The 23746-nt window shown below is 37.9% G+C and overlaps 1 protein-coding gene and 1 long non-coding RNA gene across 4 annotated transcripts in view; one reads left to right on the top strand and one right to left on the bottom strand.

The window, feature by feature from the left end:
- Positions 1-1249: 1249 nt before the first annotated feature.
- LOC121028226 (probable inactive serine protease 58) overlaps positions 1250-23746 on the top strand; it is an 86111-nt gene continuing 63614 nt past the window's right edge. For 2 of the 3 annotated variants that reach the window (XR_005789128.1, XM_040471756.1), the window contains exons 1-4: positions 1250-1782; positions 12517-12658; positions 18334-18581; positions 19401-19537. Coding sequence is in view for 2 of the 3 variants with exons in the window: in XM_040471756.1 (XP_040327690.1) it covers positions 1746-1782; positions 12517-12658; positions 18334-18581; positions 19401-19537 (564 nt within the window). In the remaining variant the exon portion in view is untranslated. Of the gene's footprint in view, positions 1783-12516; positions 12659-18333; positions 18582-19400; positions 19538-19918; positions 20214-23746 lie in introns of those variants that run through there. The other variant, XM_040471754.1, reaches the window with a different exon arrangement.
- LOC121028227 (uncharacterized) lies at positions 19400-22640 on the bottom strand. Its single transcript, XR_005789129.1, has 2 exons — positions 22542-22640; positions 19400-19672 (listed from the first exon to the last, which is right to left on the bottom strand). It is a non-coding gene; the product is annotated as an uncharacterized LOC121028227 (long non-coding RNA).

Genomic DNA, 23746 nt, shown 5'->3' with positions numbered 1-23746 from the left:
CATCTGCTTTAGCTCGCTGAGATCTTGAGATTTAGCATGTCAAAATTTAACCCTTCATGCCTCCAGCCTTTTAAATGCATTCTTTGCCTGTTTTTCTTATTTTAGGAGATAACTCTGCCTTCCATTTGTTTGATTTCTCTCTCTTTCTGACCACTCGACCTCAAACCATCCTACTTCCAGATGTCTCTTAAATCCATCCCAATCTTTCCATCCTCACTGCTGTCATCCTGATCTAGGCCACAATCTTGTTGTGCTTGAACTCCTGTATATGCCCATCTAGTGTTGCTCAACTTGGTCTCCTCTTTTGTACTCAGAATTGTTTCTTCCCCCTGAAATGCAGATGAGATCATGCCAGTCTCCTTTTAAAAACTCTTCAGTAGTTCCCTGCTGCCAGTAGCGTAATCCCCCAGCATGCTTTAGGGGCCTCCCTTGACCCTCATCCCATTTTGTCCTCTTCAGTCCTCTCTGCTCAGCTTCTCTCTGCCTCCCCTCTCCTACCCACCTACCCCACACACTTTTCTCCAGGCCTACCAAACCACTTTCAATTGCAGGTTTTCTTGTTTCAATACTAATACCTTTTTAACATTAGCCTTTGAATGCTCTCTGCAGTTTGCTAATCCCATTTATTTTTTCCTGTTTTGTTTTAGGATACTGATATCTGATGTGGACATTGTTCTTTAAGCTTCTTTTTGAAAAAATGATTTTAGAATTCTATGGAGGGATGGATGGGTGTGTGTGAGATATTAAATATTTCCTCCTATGTTCGTAATTTTTTGTTATGAAGTTCCTTATTGGTATTATCACAGATTCTGTGTACACATGGGGACATATGTGTCCATAGCCTCATTCCACAAACCATCAGGTTTATAGAGACTCTAATTGTAGTGTTGCATTTTGCCATCTGACTGATTTTCTGTTTAGGTAATATTCTTATTATATTCTGCCACCAAAAATCAATTTGAAAAAGGCAGCTGCAGAGAAAGGAGAGAATGAGAGAGAGAGACAGCGAGTGAGAGAGAGAGAGAGAGAGAGAGAGAGAGAGAGCGAGCTGCAGCCAGGAGGGCAGTGTAATAACAGATTTAGAGATCTGACAAGAACCACTTGTGTTGGTATTGATTGGGAACTTTTATTCAAATCGTGTCTGTGGTTGTGAGACAAGACCTGCGCAAGTCAAGCAGTTCTGAGGAGGGGTGGTCTGGGCATCACCTGCATAGAGGGGAGGGGGTCAATGTCACACAGAAGGGTGGGACTCAGCTCTGCTTCATCAGAGTGGCCCGGAAAGGAAAGGGGTCAATGGGACATGTAGAAGGAGGGATGCTAGTCACACATTGTGGGGAAGGGACCAGTGGAAAGAACTGAGAGGCCAGGGGAGAAACTTGGGATGAATTTGAACTCCACAGAAGGTCTGCTTGACGCCTGCTTTAGAATTCTTTTCCCTAGATGAGGTGGATAAAGCTCAGATCCCTGCTCATCTTCCCATAGGGCCGGCCTCATCAGACTGAGGTTTCTGTGCCTACTGACAGAGGTGGGCGGCTGCGACTGATGAACCCTCTTTCACACTGAGGGTCCAGAGTGGAAGGAGATGCCCCTAGATGATAGACTTCTGTAGAATCTGTATCCTCGGATCTCCTGCCTGCACCTTCTGCACCTGCTGTTCAGAATCCCCAAGCAGGGCATAAGTTCTGTCCCTGTCTTGTGCCTGTTAGTTTCCATCCATATCCTCAGCGCAGGATTCAGACATCAGCATGAATCGTATCCTGTTAACCTTGCTGATGGTGACTGGTGAGTGACCGAAGGGATCTCTTTGTCACGGTTATTAGGATGCTGTTGTCTATTAGGACGCTGTCTGGGGGTGAGGCTATGGAGCTGTGTCGGGGAGGAGAGCTGGAGGGTCAAGGGCATGCAAGTTTGGGAGGGGGAGGATACATTACTCCTTTTCTGTACAGTCTCAGGCATTTGTAGGACCTAAGTAAAACTCTTTATTTTGGGATTCAAATCTTCTCTCAATGTATGATAAAGTTCTTGGGCTAAAGCATGGAGGCAATCCGGAAAGGAAGGTGGAGATAGGAGCCTGGAAGCGTGTATAGGAACTTATAAAACACGTAGGAAACAAAGCAGCAGGTATTCTGCTGTGGGGTTCAAAAGGAAAATGTCACTTTTGCCCTTTGTGGTTTAAATTTTTTTTTTTTTTTTTTTAATAGGCCTTTTGTGTTTTAAATTTAACACGCAATGATAATAATAATAATCATCATCATCATCACCATCACTGCCGCCACCATAAAAACATATACCTATATAGTGCTTATATAATAGACACTGCTCTTTACGTGTTAACTCATTAAATTCTTTTTTTTTTAAGTTTATTTATTTATTTTTGAGAGAGAAAGAGAGAGTGCTAGTGCACATGCTTGTGCAGGGGAGCACAGGAGGCAGGGAGGGGCCGAGAGAAAGGGAGAGAGAGAATCCCAGGAGCCCCACAGGGGGCTCAAACCCACGAACCCCTGATATCATGACCTGAGCCGAAATCAAGAGTTAGTCGCTGAGCCGAGTGAGCCACCCAGGTGCCTCTAACCCATTTAATTCTTTTTTTTTTTTTTTAATTTTTTTTCAACGTTTTTTTTATTTATTTATGGGACAGACAGAGACAGAGCATGAACGGGGGAGGGGCAGAGAGAGAGAGGGAGACACAGAATCAGAAACAGGCTCCAGGCTCCGAGCCATCAGCCCAGAGCCTGACGCGGGGCTCGAACTCACGGACCGTGAGATCGTGACCTGGCTGAAGTCGGACGCTTAACCGACTGCGCCACCCAGGCGCCCCAACCCATTTAATTCTTAAAACAACTTTGTGCCATAAGTATTATTGCTGTCATTTTTTTTTTTTTTTTTGATGAGGAAACCAAGGCACAGAGTAATTATAACATGCCCATAATGAAGTTGGTATGGCTCTGTAATTAGGCATTTGTGCTCTCTTACTTAGTTAGGGACAGATACCCTAACCTCTCTGAACCTCAGTTTCTGTATGTGCAACATGAGAAAAATATGTATCTTTTAACGACATGCCGTGATTCCTATATACCTATGTTAGACTGAGTGGAGTTAACCAAGTTAATTGGGTAGGGACTGGGTAGGTCATTTTAGATAGAGGAGCCAGTAAGTGTGAAGGTCATGAGGTGTGACATGTTTAACTAAAAGCCCATCTGTGTGGTTGGAGCACAGAGGAAGGAAGTAGATTAAGAATCATATAGTAGAGGGTCTTTTAGCCTTAATTTTAGAAATGATCCTGAGTATAATAGGAATCCTTTAAAGAGTTTTAAATATGAGAGTTATATTACCACATTTATGATTGTAAAATATTCATGTGACTTCAGTAGGAGAATGGATTTGACTAGAGATATGGGTTGTGGGTGGGAAAGATCTGGGGAGAAATTTAAGAGACTGTTGCAACTCTCAGGGCAACAGAGTAGACTAGGGTGGTGGCAGTGAGGATGTAAGAAAGTAAAAGGATTCCGGAGGTAACAAGGAGATAGAAGTTGTGATCAGTTGAATGTGAGGAATGAAGGGTAGGAAAAAGTAAAGGGTGTCATCCAGATTTCTGGTTGGGTGAATGGTGGTACAATTTACTGAAATAGGGAACACTGGAAAAGAAGGAGGCATTTGGGGAAGAAGACAAATTACATTTTTGACTTACTGAGTTCGAAGTGCTTTTGAGATATCAAATGGAGATGTCCACCTGAATCCAAGGGTCGGGAACTCACGACAGGAGTCTGAGCTGGGATACAGATTTGGGAATTTGGGAATTTTGAAAGGATTTGAATTCATAGGAATGAGTGAAAAATATTACTTGAAAAGAATTTACAGAAAAGAAATGTGTAAAAGACAGAACTATGAAGAATTCCAGTTGCCTTTCTTGGTTTAAAATTTTTATTTTGAAATAATTATGCATTTATAGGAAGTTGCAAGAAATGTACAGAGGAGTCCCACGTGTCCTTCCTGTAGTTTCCACCATGGTAACATCTTGTGTAACTATGGCACGATAGCAAATCATGGGAGTAACATTGGTATGATCCACAGAGTTTATTCACCTTTCCCCAGTTTTACCTGCGTGTGTGTGTGTGTGTGTGTGTGTGTGTGTGTGTGTGTATTTAAATCTGTACAGCTTCACATGTGTAGGTCTGTGCATCCACCACCATTTTCAGGACACAGAACAGTCCATCAGCAGAGCCTCCTTCCTATTGCCCTTCTACCCACACACCATTTCATTCTCCCTCCTCCACGCCGTCCCCCTTCCCTAACCCATGGCAACTACTAATGTGTTCTCCATTTCTGTAATTTTCTTGTTTCAAGAATATTATACAAATGGAATCATACAGTATGTTGTATTTTAGGATTGGCTCTTTTCATTTAGCATAATCCCGTAGAGATTTGTCCAAGATGTGTGTATATTCACTATTAATTCTTTTTATTACTATTATTCTGTGGAATGGATGTACTCTGGTTTGCTTAATCATTCATCCATTGAAGGACATCTAGGTTGTTTTCAGGTTTTAACTTTTAAGAATAAACCTGCTGCATTTTTGTGTGATAGTAAGTTTTTGTTTGTCTGGGATGTAAGTCCAAGAGTGCAGTTTCTGCCATATGGTAATTGTATGTTTAGTTTTATAGCATATTGTTTTTCAGGTTGGCTTCACCATTTTAGATTCTCACCAACAATATGTAAGTGACCTATTTTCTCTACCTCCATGCCAGCATTTGGTGTTGTCACCAAATTGCACTATTTTTCATACTAGCTGTTCTGTTAGATACATAGTAATACCTCATTGAAATTTTAATGTTTATTTTTCCTGTGACTGAGGATGTTGAATATCTCTTCATATGCCTGTTTACCTCATGGATATTTTCTTTAGTGAAGTGTTTTTTCTTGTCTTTTTCCTATTTTTTAATCAGACTGTTGAGTCTGAGAGTATGTATATAGATCAGATACAAGTCTTTTCTCAGCCAGGAGGTTTGCACATATATTTCCAAGTCTATAACTTGTCTTTAAACTGTCTTCAGAGGGTCTTTTATAAAGCAATTGTTTTTAATTTTGATGAGTATACCCAGGGAAGTTGGTGTTAGGCTGTTCCTTAAGTCCCCAGGTTCCTTAGGCAGTCCCCTTACTTCTTTCCATTATTCAGAGTCTTTCTATCTTTGTTTGTTGTGTTTGTTGTGCAGGGGCTTTCAGTTGAGGAACTGAAGAGCTGGGGGGGAATGGGGCTACTCCTTCTTGGATCAAATGGAAAGGTGAGCTCTAATGCTTTAGGGGCTGCTGGAAGAGGAGAGCCCAGTAAAGTACCTTATGAGGCAGGAGAAAATAAAAGTGTAATATACACCATCAGAGGAGCTGTTTCTAGGAGGAGGAGGAGGTAGTTAATGTGTTCTATGTCTGTGGCAAGTTAAGAAAGTTGAAGCTGCAGACGCAGTGGAGGCCGATGTTGCATGAATACGGAGTTAAGATTTGCCAGGTTGAAGTATGACTCAAGGACATTAGGACAAGGGAGTTCTGAAGAGTAATAAGAATATCATTAAAATGATGAATAAAGGAATCTGACTCAGGTAGAGAGGGAAGGTAAAATAGGCAAGGACCAATTGGAATGGAAGGAAAGGAGGCAATGTGTAAGTTTCTAGCACATTCTTAGAATCAGTGACTTTGTAAAGCTCAGTCAAGAGTGAGTTAGGACACCAGGGCTTTGGTGGAAAGAAATCTGAGAAGTTTTAGAGTAAATGAGCCATATTTGGTTGGGGGCTCAGCCAGGTATATTAGGAGAAAATGTGTTCCTCAGCTTTCCTTGGAAGTCCCTGTGGCTTGAAGGAGCTCTGTCTTGTTGCTGCAGGTAAGAAGGAGCTAGTGTAGTGCATACTTCTTAAAGGCCAACCAGAGAAGGTCTGGAGTCAGGGATAGATTGTGGGAATTAAATAAGACTTAGATTTATATCTTAGAGTGAAGGAACGTGAAGATTTTGTGTCAATGGTTCTCAACTTTTCTGAGCATGAGAACCCCTTTTAGTCTTAAAATTTATTTATTTATTTGTTTGTTTGTTTATTTATTTATTTATTTACTTACTTACTTATAGTGCAAGTGGGGGAGAGGAGCAGAAGGAAAGAGAGAGAAAGAGAGAAAGAATCCCAAGTAGGCAAGTAGGCTCCACTCTCAGCATGGAGCCTGACACAGGGCTTGATCCCACAACCCTGGGATCATGACCTGAGTTGAAATCAAGAGTCAGATGCTCAACTGATTGAGCCACCCAGGCACCCCTATTTTGAATCTTTTAATGATAATTATTGATTGAATACTTATGTAATGAGAAGGTAGATAATCTTTGTTAAAGCAATGTGTATCTTATTATCAGAATACTGTTTAAATGGATTTCCTGTCAGTTTTATTTTTGAAATAGGTCTTATGTCCATCCATCCACTTAGATGCTCTTCTCCAACTCCCCCACTGCTACTTTAGTGCAAGGCACATCACTTTTTGCCAGGTCACTTCAGTAAGCGCGACTGTTTCTACAATCCATTTCTAATAAAAATCCAGTGATTTTTTTTTAAATCCAGTGATTTTTAAAAAAATAATTGGATCACATGACTTCTGTACATTCAAATTCTTTAATAGATTTTTTTATTACACTTAGAATAAAATCCTCCTCTCAAGGCTCCTCTTAGGCCAATCTTTTCCTCTCCCACTAGGCTTCAATTTCTTTGGCTCTCTTCAGACTCCGGAGCATTTCCCAGTTCTTTCCCATCCTTGAGCCTTTGCACACGCAGTTCTGGAAAAGCTCTTTCTTCTGCTCTTCCCATGGCTGGTTTTTCTCATCTTTGCTGTCTCAGATTACCCGTCACTTACCCAGCAAGTACTTTTTTGCCCACCCAAAATAAATTAGATCCTTTGTTTACCCTCTCTTCTTATTCTTTCTCATGGAACATTCTATCTCATCCAACTTATAGCTATCTATTGATGTGTTTATTTGCTTATTGTCTCCCTCCCTCATTTCATGAAGGCAAAGTCTACTTCTATTGAATACCCTTTTATATTAACATCAAATATGTTGCCTGGCACATAGTAGATATTCAGGAAATATTTTTTTAAATAAATGCATGCATATATGAATTTGGGAAAAAAGTACACACACATATACATAACATTAGGTCTTAGTCTTCTGATGATGGTTGCTTCACTTATGGATTCAGAAAACCATTTCATTAATTTCAGAGCCTCCCAGTGGATCCCTGCATACAAGGTGAATTTTACTCCAATCACTCATACATTTTGAGTTCCTACCATGTGCCAGACACTGTCCCAATAGTGGGGGATATTGTACACATCATTGTTCCTTCACTACTTATTGTCTATAAGTGAAAACCCTAGGACCCAGAAACATAAATTGACAAAGCAAGAGAAACCAAAATTGGAACAAAGTGACAAAGACAAGAAAGGATCAGAGAAAATCTCCAGAAACAATAACAAAACAAGTAATAAAATGGCAGTAAATACATATCTATCAATAATTACTTTGAATGTAAGTGGACTAAATGCTCCAATCAAAAGACAGAGGTGTACGAATATATTTAAAAACAGACCCAACTAGGTGTGCCTAGGTGGCTCAGTCGGTTAAGTGTCTGACTTTGGCTCAGGTCATGATATCATGGTTCATGAGTTCAAGCCCCACGTTGGGCTGTGTGCTGACAGCTCAGAGCCTGGAGCCTGCTTCAGATTCTGTGTCTCCCTCTCTCTCTGCCCCTCCCCAACTCGCACTCTGTGACTCTCTCTCTCAAAAACAAATAAACATTAAAAAAAACCAACTATATACTGCCTATAAGAAACTCATTTTATACCTGAAAACACCTGCAGATTGAAAGTGAGGGGGTGGAGAAACATTTATAATGTAAATGGAGGTCAAAAGAAAGCACGGAGTAGCAATATTTATATCAGACCAGCTAAACTTTAAAACAAAGACTGTTACAAGATAAAAGAAGGGTACTATATAATAGTAAAGGGGACAATCCAGCAAGATCTAATAATTATAAATATTTATGCCTCCAACATGAAAACACCCAAATATGTAAAAGTTAATAACAAGCATAAAGGAACTGATTGATAATAACACAATAATAGTAGGGGACTTTAACACCCCACTTACATCAATGGATAGAGCATCTAAACAGAAAATAGACAAGAAAACAGTGGCTTTGAATGACACTGGACCAGATGGATATAACATATATTCAGAATATTCCATCCTAAACCAGCAGAATACACATTCTTTTCAAGTGCACATGGAAAATTCTCCAGAATAGGTCTCAAGTTAGGTCATAAAACAGGCCTCAATAAATACTAAAAAGATTGAAATCATATGGTACACCTTTTTTTGACAACATTATGAACCTAGAATTCAAGCACAAGAAAATTTGTGAAGACTACAAATGCATGGAAGTTAAACTACATGCTACTAAAACTGAACCAGGGAATCAAAGAAGAAATTTTAAAAATATATGGAAATACATAAAAAGGAAAACACAACAGTCCAAAACATTGGGATACAGCAAAAGCAGTCCTAAGAGGGAAATATGTAGCAATACGGGTCTACGTCAAGAAGCAAAAGAAATCTCAAATAAACAACCTAACCTTACACCTAAAGGAGCTAGAAGAAGAACAACAAACAAAGCCTAAAGCCAGCAGAAGGAAGGAAATTACAAAGATTAGAGCAGAAATAAAGGATGTAGAAACTAAAAAACAAAACAAAAATAGAACAGATGAATGAAACCAGGAGTTGGTTCTTTGAAAAAATTAATAAAATTGATAATAAAATCACAAATGAGAGAGGAGAAATAACAACCAGCATCACAGAAATACAAACAATTGTAAGAGCATATTATGAAAAACTATGCAAACAAATTGGATAACCTAGAAGAAATGGATAAATTCCTAGAAACATATAAACTACCAAAACTGAAATAGGAATCAACATTTAGAAATCTGTTGCATTTCTATATACCAGTAATGAGGCAGCAGAAAGAGAAATTAAGGAATCAGTCCCATTTACAACTGCACCAAAACCCTTAAGATACCTAAGATAAACCAAACCAAAGAGGTGAAAGACCTGTACTCTGAAAACTATAAAACACTGATGAAAGAAATTGAAGATGACACAAAGAAACAGACATTCCATGCTCATGGATTGGAAGAAAAATATTATTAAAATGTCTATACTACCCAAAGCAATCTACGCATTTATTGTAATCCTTATCAAAATATCAATAGCATTTCTCATAGAACTTGAACAAAGAATCCTAAAATCCCACAAAAGACCTGAACAGCCAAAGCAGTCTTGAAGAAAAAACCATTCAAAATGGATTAAAGACCTAAATGTGAGACCTGAAGCCATAAAAATGGTCTTTGACATTGGCAATAGCAACTTTTTTCTAGATAGGTCCCCTGAGGCAAGGGAAACAAAAGTAAACATAAACTATAGGGGCTTCATAAAATAAAAAGCATCTGCACAGTGAAGGAAATAATCAACAAAAGTAAAAGGCAGTCTACTGAATGGGAGAAAATATTTGCAAATGACATACCTGATAAAGGGTTAGTACCCAAAATATATAAGGAACTTATAAAACTTAGTACCCCCCCCAAATGAATAATCCAATTAAAAAATGGGAAGAAGACATAAGTAGACATTTGTCAGAAGAAGACATACAGATGGCCAACAGATACATGAAGAGATGCTCAACATCACTCATCAGAGAAGTGCAACTCAAAACCACAATGAGATCACCTCACATGTGTCAGAATGGCTAAAATAAAAAACAAAATAAACAAGTGTTGGGTGAGGATGTGGGAAAAAAAGAACTCTCTTATACTGCTGGTGGGAATGCAAACTGGTACAGTCACTGTGGAAACCAGTATGGAGGTTCCTCAAAAAGTTAAAAACAGAACTGCCCTATGATCTAGCAAATCTGCTAGTTGAAAGGAATACATGCACCCCAATGTTTATAGAAGCATTATCTACCATAGCCAAACTATGGAAGCAATCCAAGTATCCATTGACCGATAAATGGATAAAGAAGATGTGATATATATTCACAATGGAATATTACTCAGCCATAAAAAAGAATGAAATCTTGCCATATGCAATGATGTTGATAGAGCTAGAGAGTATTATGCCAAATGAAATAAGTTAGAGAAAGACAAATACCATGATTTCACTCATGTGTGGTATTTAAAAAACAAAGCAAACAAGCAAAGAGGAAAAAAGAGAGGCAAACCAAGAAACAGACTCTTAACTATAGAGAACAAACTGATGGTTACTGGAAGAGAGGTGGGCGGGGGGATGAATGAAATAGGTGATGAGGATTAAGGAGTGCACTTGTTGTGATGGGCGCTGGGTGTTGTATGGAAGTGTTAAATTACTATATTGTACACTCAGAACTGACAGCACTGTATATTAACTAACTGGAATTAAAATAAAAACTTAAAAAATAGTTTTCTATTTTCCTGCTGTTCCTAAACTGGAGAAAGCAGGATTTAATCTGCCTTTGTTGTACCCATCAACCAAATGGCACCAAGAACACAGCAATAATGAGAATAGTGAGGTTTTTTTTTTTTCTTTATGCAGTGGGAAGAACACACTCCAGAGAACTTCAGAAGTACCCCAGATGGGAGGGGCATCTTACAGGGTTTGAGCTTATGCTGGATAATTTTGAAGATGGATTTAGAGAAATGGGATCAGTTCAGAATTGGGTTTCTCAAAAGGTTTTTTTAAGGAAGTGGAGGATTAAAATAGAGCTGTCACTGATAATAGCAATAATGCAAAGAAAAGACGTATCAGTTAATAGCTGATGTTTAGTCATTTGGGGGATCATGAAAGGGCTTTGTCTTTGTCTCGTTTTGAACATTGTTTTGCACTTTCTCAACATTAAAATATACTTGAAGCTGAATTAGTAAGAAATAACATTTACTGAACACACATTATACATGAAACATTCTTCCAAACAATTTACATATATTACCACATTTATTTCTCACAGAAACCCTAGGAAAGAAGTTGTTATGATCTCAGTATACAAGTAAGGAAATTAACATAGGGATCTACATAATTTGTTCAAGTCCATACTACTAAGGATACAGCCCGAATTTGAATCAAGGCATCTGTTTCCAGAGGATAAGTAGTGTACTATACTTCAGTGTCTGTATAGAGTATCTCTCCCTATATTCTTTTGCCAGAATTAAAGTTTTATTTTTAATTACTTATTTTTTTTTTCCTGCAGGAGTTATGATGACTGGTCTCAGAGTGTCCCTGTAGTCAACCAGTAGGAAAAATCAGGGAGCTATAGGAAAGGCTGCAATGCTTGACTGTGGATACAGCCAAGAATCCTTAAGCCTTTGGAAGGTTAGAAATGAGCTAAGTCACTCTGGAAAGCAGCAAACTGGGTGAGGAGAGGCAGGGAGGTCCTGTAGAAGAGAAGTGCATAAATGGGATTTGGAATCACATGGACTGAAGTCTGAATCCTTGAACCAACCATCATTCACTGGTCGTATGACCTTGTGTGCTAATTTTATTTAAATAAAAAAATTGAATACAGTTGACACACAACATTACAGGTCTACAGCATAGTGATTCAGTGATTCCACGAGTTTATACATTATACTATGCTCACCATAATTATAGTTACCATCTGGCACCATACTAGCTTTTAGAATATCATGGACTGTATTCCCATGACTTATTTATTCTATAGAAACTTGTGCCCATTTTTTCCATCCCCTCATCCCCCTGCCCTCTGTTAACCATCAGTTTGTTCTCTGTATTTATAGGCCTGTTTCTCTTTTTTGTTTGTTTATTTATCAGATTTTTTTAGATTCCACGTATGTGGTATTTGTCTTTCTCAGTCTGACATATTTCACTTTGCATAATACCCTCTAGGTCTATTCATATCATTGCAAATGGCACTATCACATCCTTTTTTATGGCTGCCTAATATTCCATTATATTGTCTATCTTGAGAAAGAACAACAAAGCTGGAGACCTCACAATTCCAGGTTTCAAGTCATACTACAAAGCTGTAGAGTAAAACAGTATGGTACTGTCACAAAAACACATAGATCACTGGAACAGAATAGAGAGCCCAGAAATAAACCCATGATTATATGGTCAATTAATCTATGACAAAGAAGACTAGAATATTCAATGTGGAAAAGACACTCTCTTCAATAAATTCTTAATCTGTAAGATAATATAAAATTTATACACCCTATAGTTTTTTTTCCTGTGAAAAATAAAAAAAAATTAAAAAGTACATCAAGTACTTTAATACAGTGTTTTGTACAGTATGGTTCTCTAGTACCATAGAGTAGGGGCTAAGTGATTAATAAGTGGTAAATATTTATATTAACTGATACCAGCATTCTGAAATCTCTATAAGCACCTTGAGTTCTCTTTAGTCAGCCAGTTTATATCCCTTGATTCTCTTCTCTCTGTCTTCCAGGTGGTGTTTCATTTGTTAGTGAAGACATAGAAGGGTTAAATCACCTTCTCTACTTATTTTACCTGAATTCCAGTTATCGGTCCTGTGTGGGGACTCTGATTGCCCCTCAGTGGGTGTTGACGGCTGCACACTGCTTCTTACCGTAAGTGATGGGGATCCATCCACTCTGTTCCCAGGCTCCGAGGCTGGGCCTCCGCACTTCTTGTGGGAATTCTAAAAACTTTGTGGTCAAGAAATTCTAGGACTATCATGGTAAAAGGGAGTTCAGCTACTCAGATACAACTTGACTAAGGAATGTTCCACATTCTTATGTTTGACATGTCCCAAAAGGAAAAGTAATACGGTGTAATATGATACCTTACATATAGGTAAAGATAACTTTGCAGGTCACTCTTTTTTTAAAAAAATATTTATTTATTTATTTTTGAGAGAGATAAAGAGTGATCAGGGGAGGGGTAGAGAGAGAGGGAGACAGAATCCCAAGCAGGCTCTGCACTGTCAGCACAGAGCCTGTTGCGGGGCTCCAACTCCCCAACTGTGAGATCATGACCTGAGCAGAAATCAAGAGTCGATGCTCAACTGACTGAGCCACCCAGGCACCCTGACCTTGCAAATCATTCTTAATGTTTTTAGGATTCATCCAAAATGTTAGGGATATTATTATATTTCATTTTTCATTACAGTATAGTATTTAAATGTGACTATCACAATTTGTTCATTCTTTTCTTGGTAGACATTTGAGTTATTTCTAGGTTTCTGCTATTGTGAATGGTTACTGTAATCATAGTTGTACCATGTACCTTGGAAGGTATTCTCATGTGTATATCTGCAATACACACACACACATATAGATGTATATATATACACATATACATACATACATATCGGTGTATCTGCAACAACATCTCCTGGATGTCATAGAAGATGCAAATGTTCACTTTACACATCCTCCAGCAATTTAGAAGCATTTTCCAGTAATGAGTATTGTCCAACTTTTTTATTATTTTGCTGATTGTGTTAAATTTCTTGTTATGCTCATAATTTTATTATCTTTACTAGTAGCGATGATTGGCTTATTTTTTTCTTCTTCTCCTTGTCCTTCTCCATCCTCTTCCTTCTGCTATTAATATTTCTTCTGGGAAATATTCTTTCATGTTTTTTGAACATTTTGTGACTTTTCAAAAAAAATTGCTTTGTAGAACTTCTATAAATGCCCTAGATATAACTCTTTTGTCAATTATGTATGTTGAAAATATCTTCTTTGTGGCTTGATCTTCTCTTTAATGGTGTATTTTGATTAATAAGAGCTCTTCATTTGACTGTAATATGATTTAACACTTAAATTATCAATCTTTATTTGTGGTTGTTGGGTATTGTGATTGGTTGAAAATATTCTTTATGACATCAAGATCAGAAAGATATTTCTTTAAGGTTATTTCTAGAGATTCTAAAGACTTGATTTTATATTTAAGTATTTATATCATTTGGAACTGATTTTTGTGAATGCTGTGAATTAGGGATCCAGTTTTGTTGTTTTTAACATAGTAAGCTAAATATCCACATGCCATGTATCTAATGGTCTCTTCTTTCTCCAACAACCTGCAACACCACTTCTGACATCTATCAAAATTCTTTATTTTTGCATGGGTCTGTTTTGGGTCTCTCTGTCTCTGTACTGCTCCTTTGGGTTATTTATTATAGACCAATTCCACAGTGTCTTAAAAATTATGACTTTATTATAATTTGTGATGTCTGATAGGGTAGGCCAACCATGTTTTTATTTATCAGGAACACTTAGGTATTCTTTTAAATAACTTTTCAAGCTTTATGAAAAACTCTGTTGTGATTTATTTGGAATTGCTTTAGCTCTTTGTATCAGCTGGGGAGAATTGATATTTTTCTGATATTGATTATTCCCAGCCATGGATCTGGCATATCTCTCCACTTATTTAGCTTTCCCTTTAATGCGTTTCAAGAAATTTATTTTATCTGAATACATGTCTTGCACATATCTTATTAAATTTATTCTTAAAGTGCTTTATATTTTGCTATTATATTTTAATTGATGTACTTTCAGAAAATTATATTTTCTACTTGTTAGTGATGATGGAAATGTAATTGGTGTTCATAAATTGATCTAATGGCTTGTTGCTTTGTTATATTCTCCTGTTTCTAGTAATTTATATATATGTTCCTGTGGATTTTCTATTTGCCATCTTTGAAAAGGGCCATTTTCATTATTATTTTAATTCTAAATAATTTTTAAAAATTTCCTCATGATTAAATCTTTCATCCATAAGTTTAGAATATGGAGGGGTAAATTTTGAGGGATAACTTTCCAAATTAAAAAAAAATTCTTTGGGTTCTAGTTTAATTGTTTTTGTGGTCAGAGAGTGTGATCTATGTGATACTAATTCTTTGAAAAGAATTGGGACTTGCTTTTCAGACCAGTATCAAGTCAATTTTTGCAACCCCCCATGTTATGAAAGAATGTATACTCTCTAATTTTAGGGTAGAAGTCTCTCTATATATCAAACTTCAATTGTGTAGTTTAAGTCTTTGGTATCCTTACTATTTTTGTTTTTGTTTTTGTTTTTTTTTTTTGCTTAATAAATCAATAATTGAGAGATTTAAGTTGAAATATTCTTCTGTATTAGTAGATTGAGCAAAATAGACCTATAACTTTATTACTTTTTTAAAAAATGTTTTTTAGGGTATTTTATTAAATATATGTAAATTTAGGTACATTTATAATGTAGGTACTTTGTGTACATTCCCAATAAATCAAGGCTATTACTGTATGTCATTACTTTCTCTCATATATATAATATTGTTTGTCTTAGAGCCTATTTATCAGATATTAACATGCCAATCCTGGTTGGTTGCTTGGTTGGTTAGTATTGTCCTGGTATATCATTTTACATCTTTACTTTTCTGCCTTTCTGTATCTTTTTTATTTAAGCACATCTCTTAATTTACATATATCAGGATTTCTAAAAATACAGTTTGTAATTTCTGTCTTTTAACTGATGAGTTTAGGCCATTTGTATTTATTTTGATTATTATTATACTCAGATTTTTTCTACCTATTTTGAATTTCTACTCTTTATATTTGTGTGAAAATGCTTTTGCCCTTTTACTTGATTAATATTTTAGATACCTTTTAATTCTTCTTTCATTTTTGTTGTTGAATATACATATGTCCTATTCTTTTAGTCATTGCTTTATAAATTTTAATATGGAAATTTAATGTAACAGAATTCAAAGTTAAACAATATCCAAATGCCTTCCTTATACCCCTTCTTCATTATGGTCCATCCATATCCCTCAGAGGCAACCACTATTCTCTTGTTTTTCCACCATAGTTTAGTTTTACATGTCATAGAGCTGCCTTAAACTGAAATGCACTCACTATAATTTGCCTGAATCATCTATTTATCATAAATTCTTTAAAATATAAACTTCTGCAATTACTTATAAATATATTTTATGATAAGTCACAAAATTTCTTAACAGAAGGAAAAAAGGGAAATAGAGGAAGGATAAAATATTAGAGGGCACTAGTTTTAGTTATTAAATCAACACTATAAACATGAATGACTTTCCTTCAGCAAGAAAGGAGAGTAATCTTAGAAACAGAAAAAGCCAATTTGACACACAAGACACACAAGAGAGTTGCTAAAACTGATTTAAACAAGTTTGTTTATTTATTTTGAGAGAGAGAGAGAGCACATGCATGGGAGGGGCAGAGAGAGAGAGAGGGAGAGAGAGAGAGAAAAACCCAAGCAGGCTCCGCACTGTCAGCATGGAGCCTGATGTGGGGCTGGAACCCATGAACTGTGAGATCATGCACTGAGCCAAAATCAAGAATTGGATGCCTAACTGACTGAACCACCCAGGTTCAGTTGTAGAAGTTGTATAATTTAAGTTGTATAATTAAACCCAGTACTCATTAATTCCCAGTACTCATTAATTCCCAAGGTATGGAAATGGAGGGACGAGGGTCATTAAGTGATCTCTCATTTAGAAAGATAAAAGAGAAAGAATCTTATCATGAAGGCTTCTTTCCTTTTTGTTCTAATGTATCTGTCAAATGAACAACCTTGCTCTTGTCAAAAGTTCCTCTGAGGGGCGACTGTACTTTCTTATTGTCCTTGGGGAATTATGCCAACTGGAGAGCTATCACATGAATTTAAACACAAAGGGAGCATGTGTTTGGTACAAAGAACCAAATAGACTAAGATGATCCAATGAGAACTATAACAGTCAGTTACGATACCCTGGCCAAAGACCAGTCATCCCCATCTAAGCACCTAGCAGAATCCTTCACTCCAAGCAGATGAAACTAAGTGTGGTAGTTCTCAGGAACACAACAAAACTAAGGAAAGTCCTTAAAATGTATAATATCTTGTAAAAGCGAGCCAAAGCAAAATTTGTCTAAAGGATGCTGCTCTGATGAGATCTTTTAAACTTGTCAGTCCTTGGGATTGACTGAAGGATGAATTTATCAGGCCTATTTCTGTCCTCTCTCTTTAGACTTTATCTGATAACTGTCCATAAGGCGACAAAGACAGACTGAGAGACAAATGGTACTGTTGTTAGGAGACAATATAAACTTAGCATTTGGGAGCTCAACAACAACAAAAATTGATGCTCAGTACCAGTGTGGTACCTATCTCACTGTTGTCACTAGAGAAATCCCTGAGTGACTGACTCAGGGGCCTCACAGGAGTGCCCTGTTCTGAATTTCGGGTTAAAAAAAAATTTTTTTTAACATTTATTCATTTATGAGAGACAGAGAGCACAAGCAGGGGAGGGGCAAAGAGAGAGGGAGACCACAGACTCCAAAGCAGCCTCCAGGCTCCGAGCTGTCAGCACAGAGCCCAACGCGGGGCTCAAACTCACAAGCTGTGAGATCATGACCTGAGCCAAAGTCAGACGCTTAACCGACTGAGCCACCCAGGTGCCCCTGAATTTAGGGTTTTGAGCCATGTTAGTGAGAGTGGATCTCAACTGGATCTCAGTGGAAAACCAGGATCTTTGACTACTCTTTTCCCAAAGATCTACCGGAAGACCCTGTTAATCCAGCAGTTTTGATAGACATGAGTAAAGCATAGTATGTTCAGGTGATCCTCCATACCTTTAAAATATTTAACCTCTCGAAGCTGTTACTCATTTCCTCTTTACAATTTCACATTTCCTGTTTCCCCAACTCCCAAAGAAGCTTCCCTAACAGAACCTACTACTTTCATAAAAGCCTTGACTATCCATTTGCATGCTTCTTTCTGCTGTTTCTAGGTCTTGAATTGGAGCTTCTCTCGAGAATTATGCTAAGAGTAGGGCCCAAGCCATTGCACTGCTTAACTCCTGGAGGCACCATCCCTATGTGAATGGTAACCCATTGACTTGTATAGTGCATCACCTGCATGACCCCATGTGGCACCTACATATAAAAGATCAAATGGACAGGGGCACTGGGTGGCTCAGTCATCTGAGCGTCTGACTTTGGCTCAGGTTGTGATCTCATGGTTTGTGGGTTCGAGCCCTATGTCAGCCTCTGTGCCAATAGCTCAGAGCCTGGAGCCTGTTTTGGATTCTGTGTCTCCTTGTCTCTCTGCCCCTCCCCTGCTCGCGCCCTCTCTCTCTCAAAAATAAACATTAAAAAATTTAAAAAAGATCAAATGGGCAAACATGAGAGGAAAAGATTAAATGGGTTACTATAGAAGGAAATTGTGTGTGTGGGGGGGGGGGGGCGCGGTGATTAGCCTTGTGACCTGTGAGTGTCAATCCTTTTTTTTTTTCTTTTTCATTTTCCAGAGATCTTTGGGTCATCTTTCATGATAGTTCCGCAAATCTTCGAGACTTTCTTGGGGAGATTTTACCTTATGAGAAGATCATTATTCACCCAAACTTCACTGCCACGTCTCCTAAAAATGACCTCATGCTGATAAAGTTGTCTGTACCTTTCACTTTCTTCTCCACCAATATGTTTCAGTTGCCTACTCTCAAGAATGCAGTTAAAGATTGCTTGATTCACACCTGGTTACAGACTAAAGACTTTATTGGTGAGTGACTATCAAAAAGAAGAGACAGTTCTAGGATATATTCACATCTTCAAGATCTCTGAGGAATTAGGGGAAGGAATTGGAACTTAGAGGCCTAGTGTCAGATTTCTAAGCCTGTGTGGAAAACTAGAAATGGCACGAGCGGTATTGGCTTTCTACAGGAGAAGAGATGATCTTTTGGGCCTTGAGAATCGATTCCTAGATCAAGGTGTTACATGTGTGTATCCCATTGGCACACCCTGCAGGGACTGGAACTCAGGGATCTATGTTTGAGTATTGGTTCTACCATTCATTGTAGGTTTATGAACAAATTCTTTAACTTCTTTGGATCTTAATTTGCAAATTGGTAAAAAATCCTACTTTCCCTTGACCTAACAGGAGTGATATTGTTATCAATTACAATGATAATGACTACCATTTGCTGATCGCTGATTACCTACCAAGCACTAAGCATCCTATAGATATTATACAGTCGTCATCACATATCATGTAGATAAGTTTTCTTGGGATTAATACCTTATAAAAGAGGAAACTAAGACTTTGGGAAATTAATTATCCAAGATCATGAACTTGGTGATGACAGAGCTTGGATTCAGATCTTGTTTGATGTGTGGAGTATCTTCTCACCAACCATCCCTTGATGCTGATCATCTTTCAGAGATGATAAACAGAGCAGGAGGATGTGTTTGACCCATGGTGTGTTCCATCAGTTCTTCTGCAGTCCATTCTTACTGAGAAGAAGGCTTGAAGGAGAAGGAGGTAGGATGCCTTATGAAAAGGCAAACGGGAATGAAAGTCTCCTTTATTTCTTGTGCTTAGGAAATTCACATAGTAAGCTGCAAAGTGTCACGGCTCAATTGAACTTTAATGTAAACTGCAAAAAAATACTGGGTGAAAAACTTCTTGAAGACATGTTCTGTATGGGACCCATGCTAGGAAGTCAGGATCACTGCCAGGTAAGTCTTCTTACCTCATTTGTGCATAAACTCAGTCTCTGTGTCTCTCCTCCTTCATCGAGGGTCCATCTGGATTTTTCAGTAGGCTAGGAGCTCAGAGAATAAGGGGGTAAAGAATGATGACTCTTCTCCACCCTGTGATAGAGACAAGAGAAATAGATTTTCAAGGAGTGGAAAGCTGTCTTCCAGATAGTTCTTTGAAATATCTGTTTAGGGATGAGTGGGAGGTATAAGGGTAGTTAGTGCATTGGAAAGAAGCTTTCATACTAGATTCTTATATCCTGGACCCCTTTGCATGACAAATATAGTGGCTTTCATTTTTGTTCAGGTATGAAATCTCAGGTGGTAAGGAAGTTCTCATTCCTGTACTCTATCTGGCAGGTGGTCACAGCTGCACCAGCCATATGTGGCGGTGAATTACAAGGGATTTTGTCTTGGGAAACCGGATGTATTCTAACAGGATACATTGTTGTCTTCACTGACCTACACAGCTACGTGCCATGGATCAAGAACATTATTTCTACAAAATAAGCTGATGTAGAGCTCTACTGATACCCTTACCTCCCAGCTGATCCACGGCAACCACATTATGTATCACAGTCCCAGTCTTTCCTAGGATCTAGGCTTGATTGGAGTTTCAAAAAAGATCATTGATGATTCCTGGGTGTTGGCATGACTCTAGTCTCTCTTTTTATTTTATTTTTTTTAACATTTATTCATTTTTGAGAGACAGAGAGAACATGAGTGGAGGAATGGCACAGAGAGAGCGAGACACGATCTGAAGCAGGCTGCAAGCTCCGAGCTGTCAGCACAGAACCCAGCCTGGGGCTCCAACTCATGGAGCACGAGATCATGACCTGAGCTGAAGTCAGATGCTTAACTGACTGAGGCACCCAGGCATTCCTAGTATCTCTTTTTAAATGTTATTTACTTTTGAGAGAGAGCGCATGTGTGAGAGAGAGCAGGGGAGGGACAGAGAGAGAGGGAGACAGAGAATCCAAAGCAGGCTCTGTGCTGTCCAGCGCAAAGCCCTATGTGGGTCTCCAACCCACAAATTGTGAGATTATGACCTGAACTGAAGTCAGACACTCAACCGACTGAGCCACCCAGGCACCCTGACTCTAGTCTCTTTAATGTTCCTAACACTGAAAACATGAATGCTGGCCTCAAGAAGTGGAGTTCACCCAGGAAGCTTTTGGGATTCTACCAATTCAAATATTTCTGTTACAATACTCCCTGCCATATCTTAAGAACACAAAAAACGAGTGGAAATGAGGGATAATAACTACCAAGAGTTTATTTGAGCGAAGTGTAAACCACATAGCTGAGCAGTAATTTGCCAAAAGTTGGCCAGATGATTAGCAATTTTTCTAATGACCAAGTGTCTCCTGGGTATGTGTATGCGTGTATGTGTGTGCACGTTTGTGTGTACAGGTGGTGCAGTTAGTTTCCATTAGTTACTTAAAAGATCTATAGAATTCAAGTTTGCCTAGGTTTACTGAGGCCACCCAAAGGTCTTTGTAATATTTGGAATAAGGATTTCTGTATTTAGAACTATAGCTGTAATGCATACTCATAAATGATAGATGAGGTTTTTTTCCAGGACATTTTCCTTCCAGTTTATTGCTTTTTAAATCACACATACTTTCTTAAAGGGGTACAAAGTGGTGGAATTCATGAGGATTTTGCCTTGGAGTTTTCATAACATGCCCCTGAATACAACCTTCGATACGACGTGTGAATTCATGAGCACACACTTCCATCCACAAGCACACTCAAAAAACACTTGTCATTCCAAAAATGTGTTCTCTACATATTATTTTTCTTTAGTTCATGATAGATTAAACTGATTTTAAACTAAAGCCTATTTTCATATAAAATATTGACTCTTCAAGAAATTTGTGCCTGAAATGTGAAATGCATTTTTGTTTTTCCCATGCTGTGAAATGTTGGGATTTCCTAAAATTAAAATTGCCACCCAGTTGATTAAATCACATACTTTTCCAAAGATTCAGAAAACTAAAACAGTTTTCTTTTTAAGACTCTTATGGGGATCAGAGATAATGTGGGAAACGTTTTGTATGCAGAGGAATAGTATAGGGATTGGCAGCGGTTAGTAGTTTTGACAGTTTCCACCTGTTTCACCCTTTTGCCTATTTAATTCCTACTACTCCAAGTTGCTAACAATCCTTTTCGCCTTTATCATATGCCAGGCTGTCTATTGTCATCAGCCGGCTGAACTTGTTGCAACTGAACTTTTTACTGAGATGATCTTCCTAACAACCTACCCTGATTCCTGTCCTTTGTTTTTTTTCTTGCCTCTTACCTAGAGCTCTTACTGTCTCCATTCCACTGCAGTTGTTCTAGGCTGAATTGGATGTTTTAATTATAAGCCTTTCCTTATTGATTAGGTCATAAATTCTTCCATTATTGGGCATTTTTACTTCTTTATATTTTCTGGACTTGAGTTTTCCTTGTATGAGTTTTCCTTCTCTCCATCTCATCTCACTCCTCAATTTGAAAAGGAAAAGGTAAGTCTGTCTCTTCAGCTGTCTGTCTATCTATCTATCTATCTATCTATCTACCGATCTATCCATCTAATCAACATCTCATCATCATCTGCTTGTCTAACCGAGACTGGGCTGTTTTTCGCACGACTAATTTTTGGAGTGTGCAAATACGTTTCTAATTATCCTGTCAATTTCACCTAAACTCCAATTCTGCATATGACTGGTTCCAAAGACTATTTTAAGTTAGTTTACCAAGAATTTCACGTGTCACATCCACCTTCCCCTCCTGACATTCTTGGGTACATAATTTTATTTATATATTACTTCAAAATCCTTTCTGAATTCATGTGTATATGTTACATATTTGGCTTCTATTTACCCCTCACTTATTTATTCATCTTAGACCCATTCCAGCTTCCTGGGGAGTTCATTCAGAAATCTGTTTCTGGGTCTTCAGGTCTATTGTTTCCCTGGGTAAACTATTGTAACCTCACCATACTTGCCGACCACTTAATGCTTCTGGCATCACAGTTTTTCTTCCTCAGTCCATGTCCTTCTTTGGAGGAGATTGATATCCAGTTTCAGTAGGCTGTGGTTCAGTTCTTAGCCTAGAATTGACAAACTATAAATTTGGGAAATCAATGAGCTTTGATTTTTAGATTGGCTTTATGTATAAAACAAAAAGAGTTAGACTGGATGATCTCAGTAACGGACACTGTAACTACCCTCCCACAGTCCTCTCCACCCCTCCTCTGTTAGGTCACAGTCATCCCCTAGGGTGCAGTCTGACCTAAACTTATCAGTGAGCTCCCTGTGTCTGGCTCAGGGATGGATATATGATGCAATTTGGCTTATGAAACATCAGTGTCTTAATGTTCAGTGTTGAGATAACATTGTAATGAGCTCTGTTGAGACCTTGTGTGGGCAGTGTGGCAGGTGAATGAGACATCAGAATTGCTGCTGTCGGGGAAGCTGCCTAAGGATCACATGCATTCACAGGGGAAGTCGAAACAAGAGAATGACCCAGAAATGTAGCTGTAGCTGAAGTCCTGATTAAACCATTCCAGAATTTAAGTCTTTTCTCTGGATAGTTTTAGTAATACAATCTACTACTAAATTCCTTTCAGTGTTTAGGACAATTTGAGTTGGGCTTTCTGTTGCTATAATTAAAAACATCTCCAGGAATACAGTTTCCAAGTCCCTTCTGTCTCTGCTATCAATCTAGACTAATGTGTGCTAAATGCCCGATGTATCCATTCTTATTAATTTTCAGAAATACCTGTGGGCTCATTTTTATTAGACATAAACATTATGCATCTTCTCAAATTTTTAGTTTTATTCATTATAGTCAGAAAATACACTTTGAATGATTTCAGTCTTTGTAACCTTATTGAGACTTGTGGCCTAACATGACCTATCTTGGATAATGTTCTGTGTGCACTTGAGAAGAATGTGTATTCTCTGCTTTTGTTGGGTGGAGTGAACTCTGTTTGTTAGGCCTAGTTAGTTTATTTTATTATTCAAGTATTCTATTTCCTTACTAATCTTCTGTTTACATGTTTTACTGAAAGTGACATAATGAAGTTCTTCCTTCAATTTTGTTAATATTTGCTTCATATAATGTGGGTCTTTGTTGTTTGGAACATATATAATCATATTTTTTTTGCTAAATTGAATTTTTTATTAATATATAATGTCT

This window comes from Herpailurus yagouaroundi, unplaced genomic scaffold, assembly GCF_014898765.1.
Source record: "Herpailurus yagouaroundi ecotype Mexico unplaced genomic scaffold, PumYag 100, whole genome shotgun sequence".
In the NCBI taxonomy this organism is placed as follows: Eukaryota; Metazoa; Chordata; class Mammalia; order Carnivora; family Felidae; genus Herpailurus; species Herpailurus yagouaroundi.
Note: the sequence above shows the minus strand (reverse complement) of the source record. Positions and strands in the feature narration are given on the sequence as shown.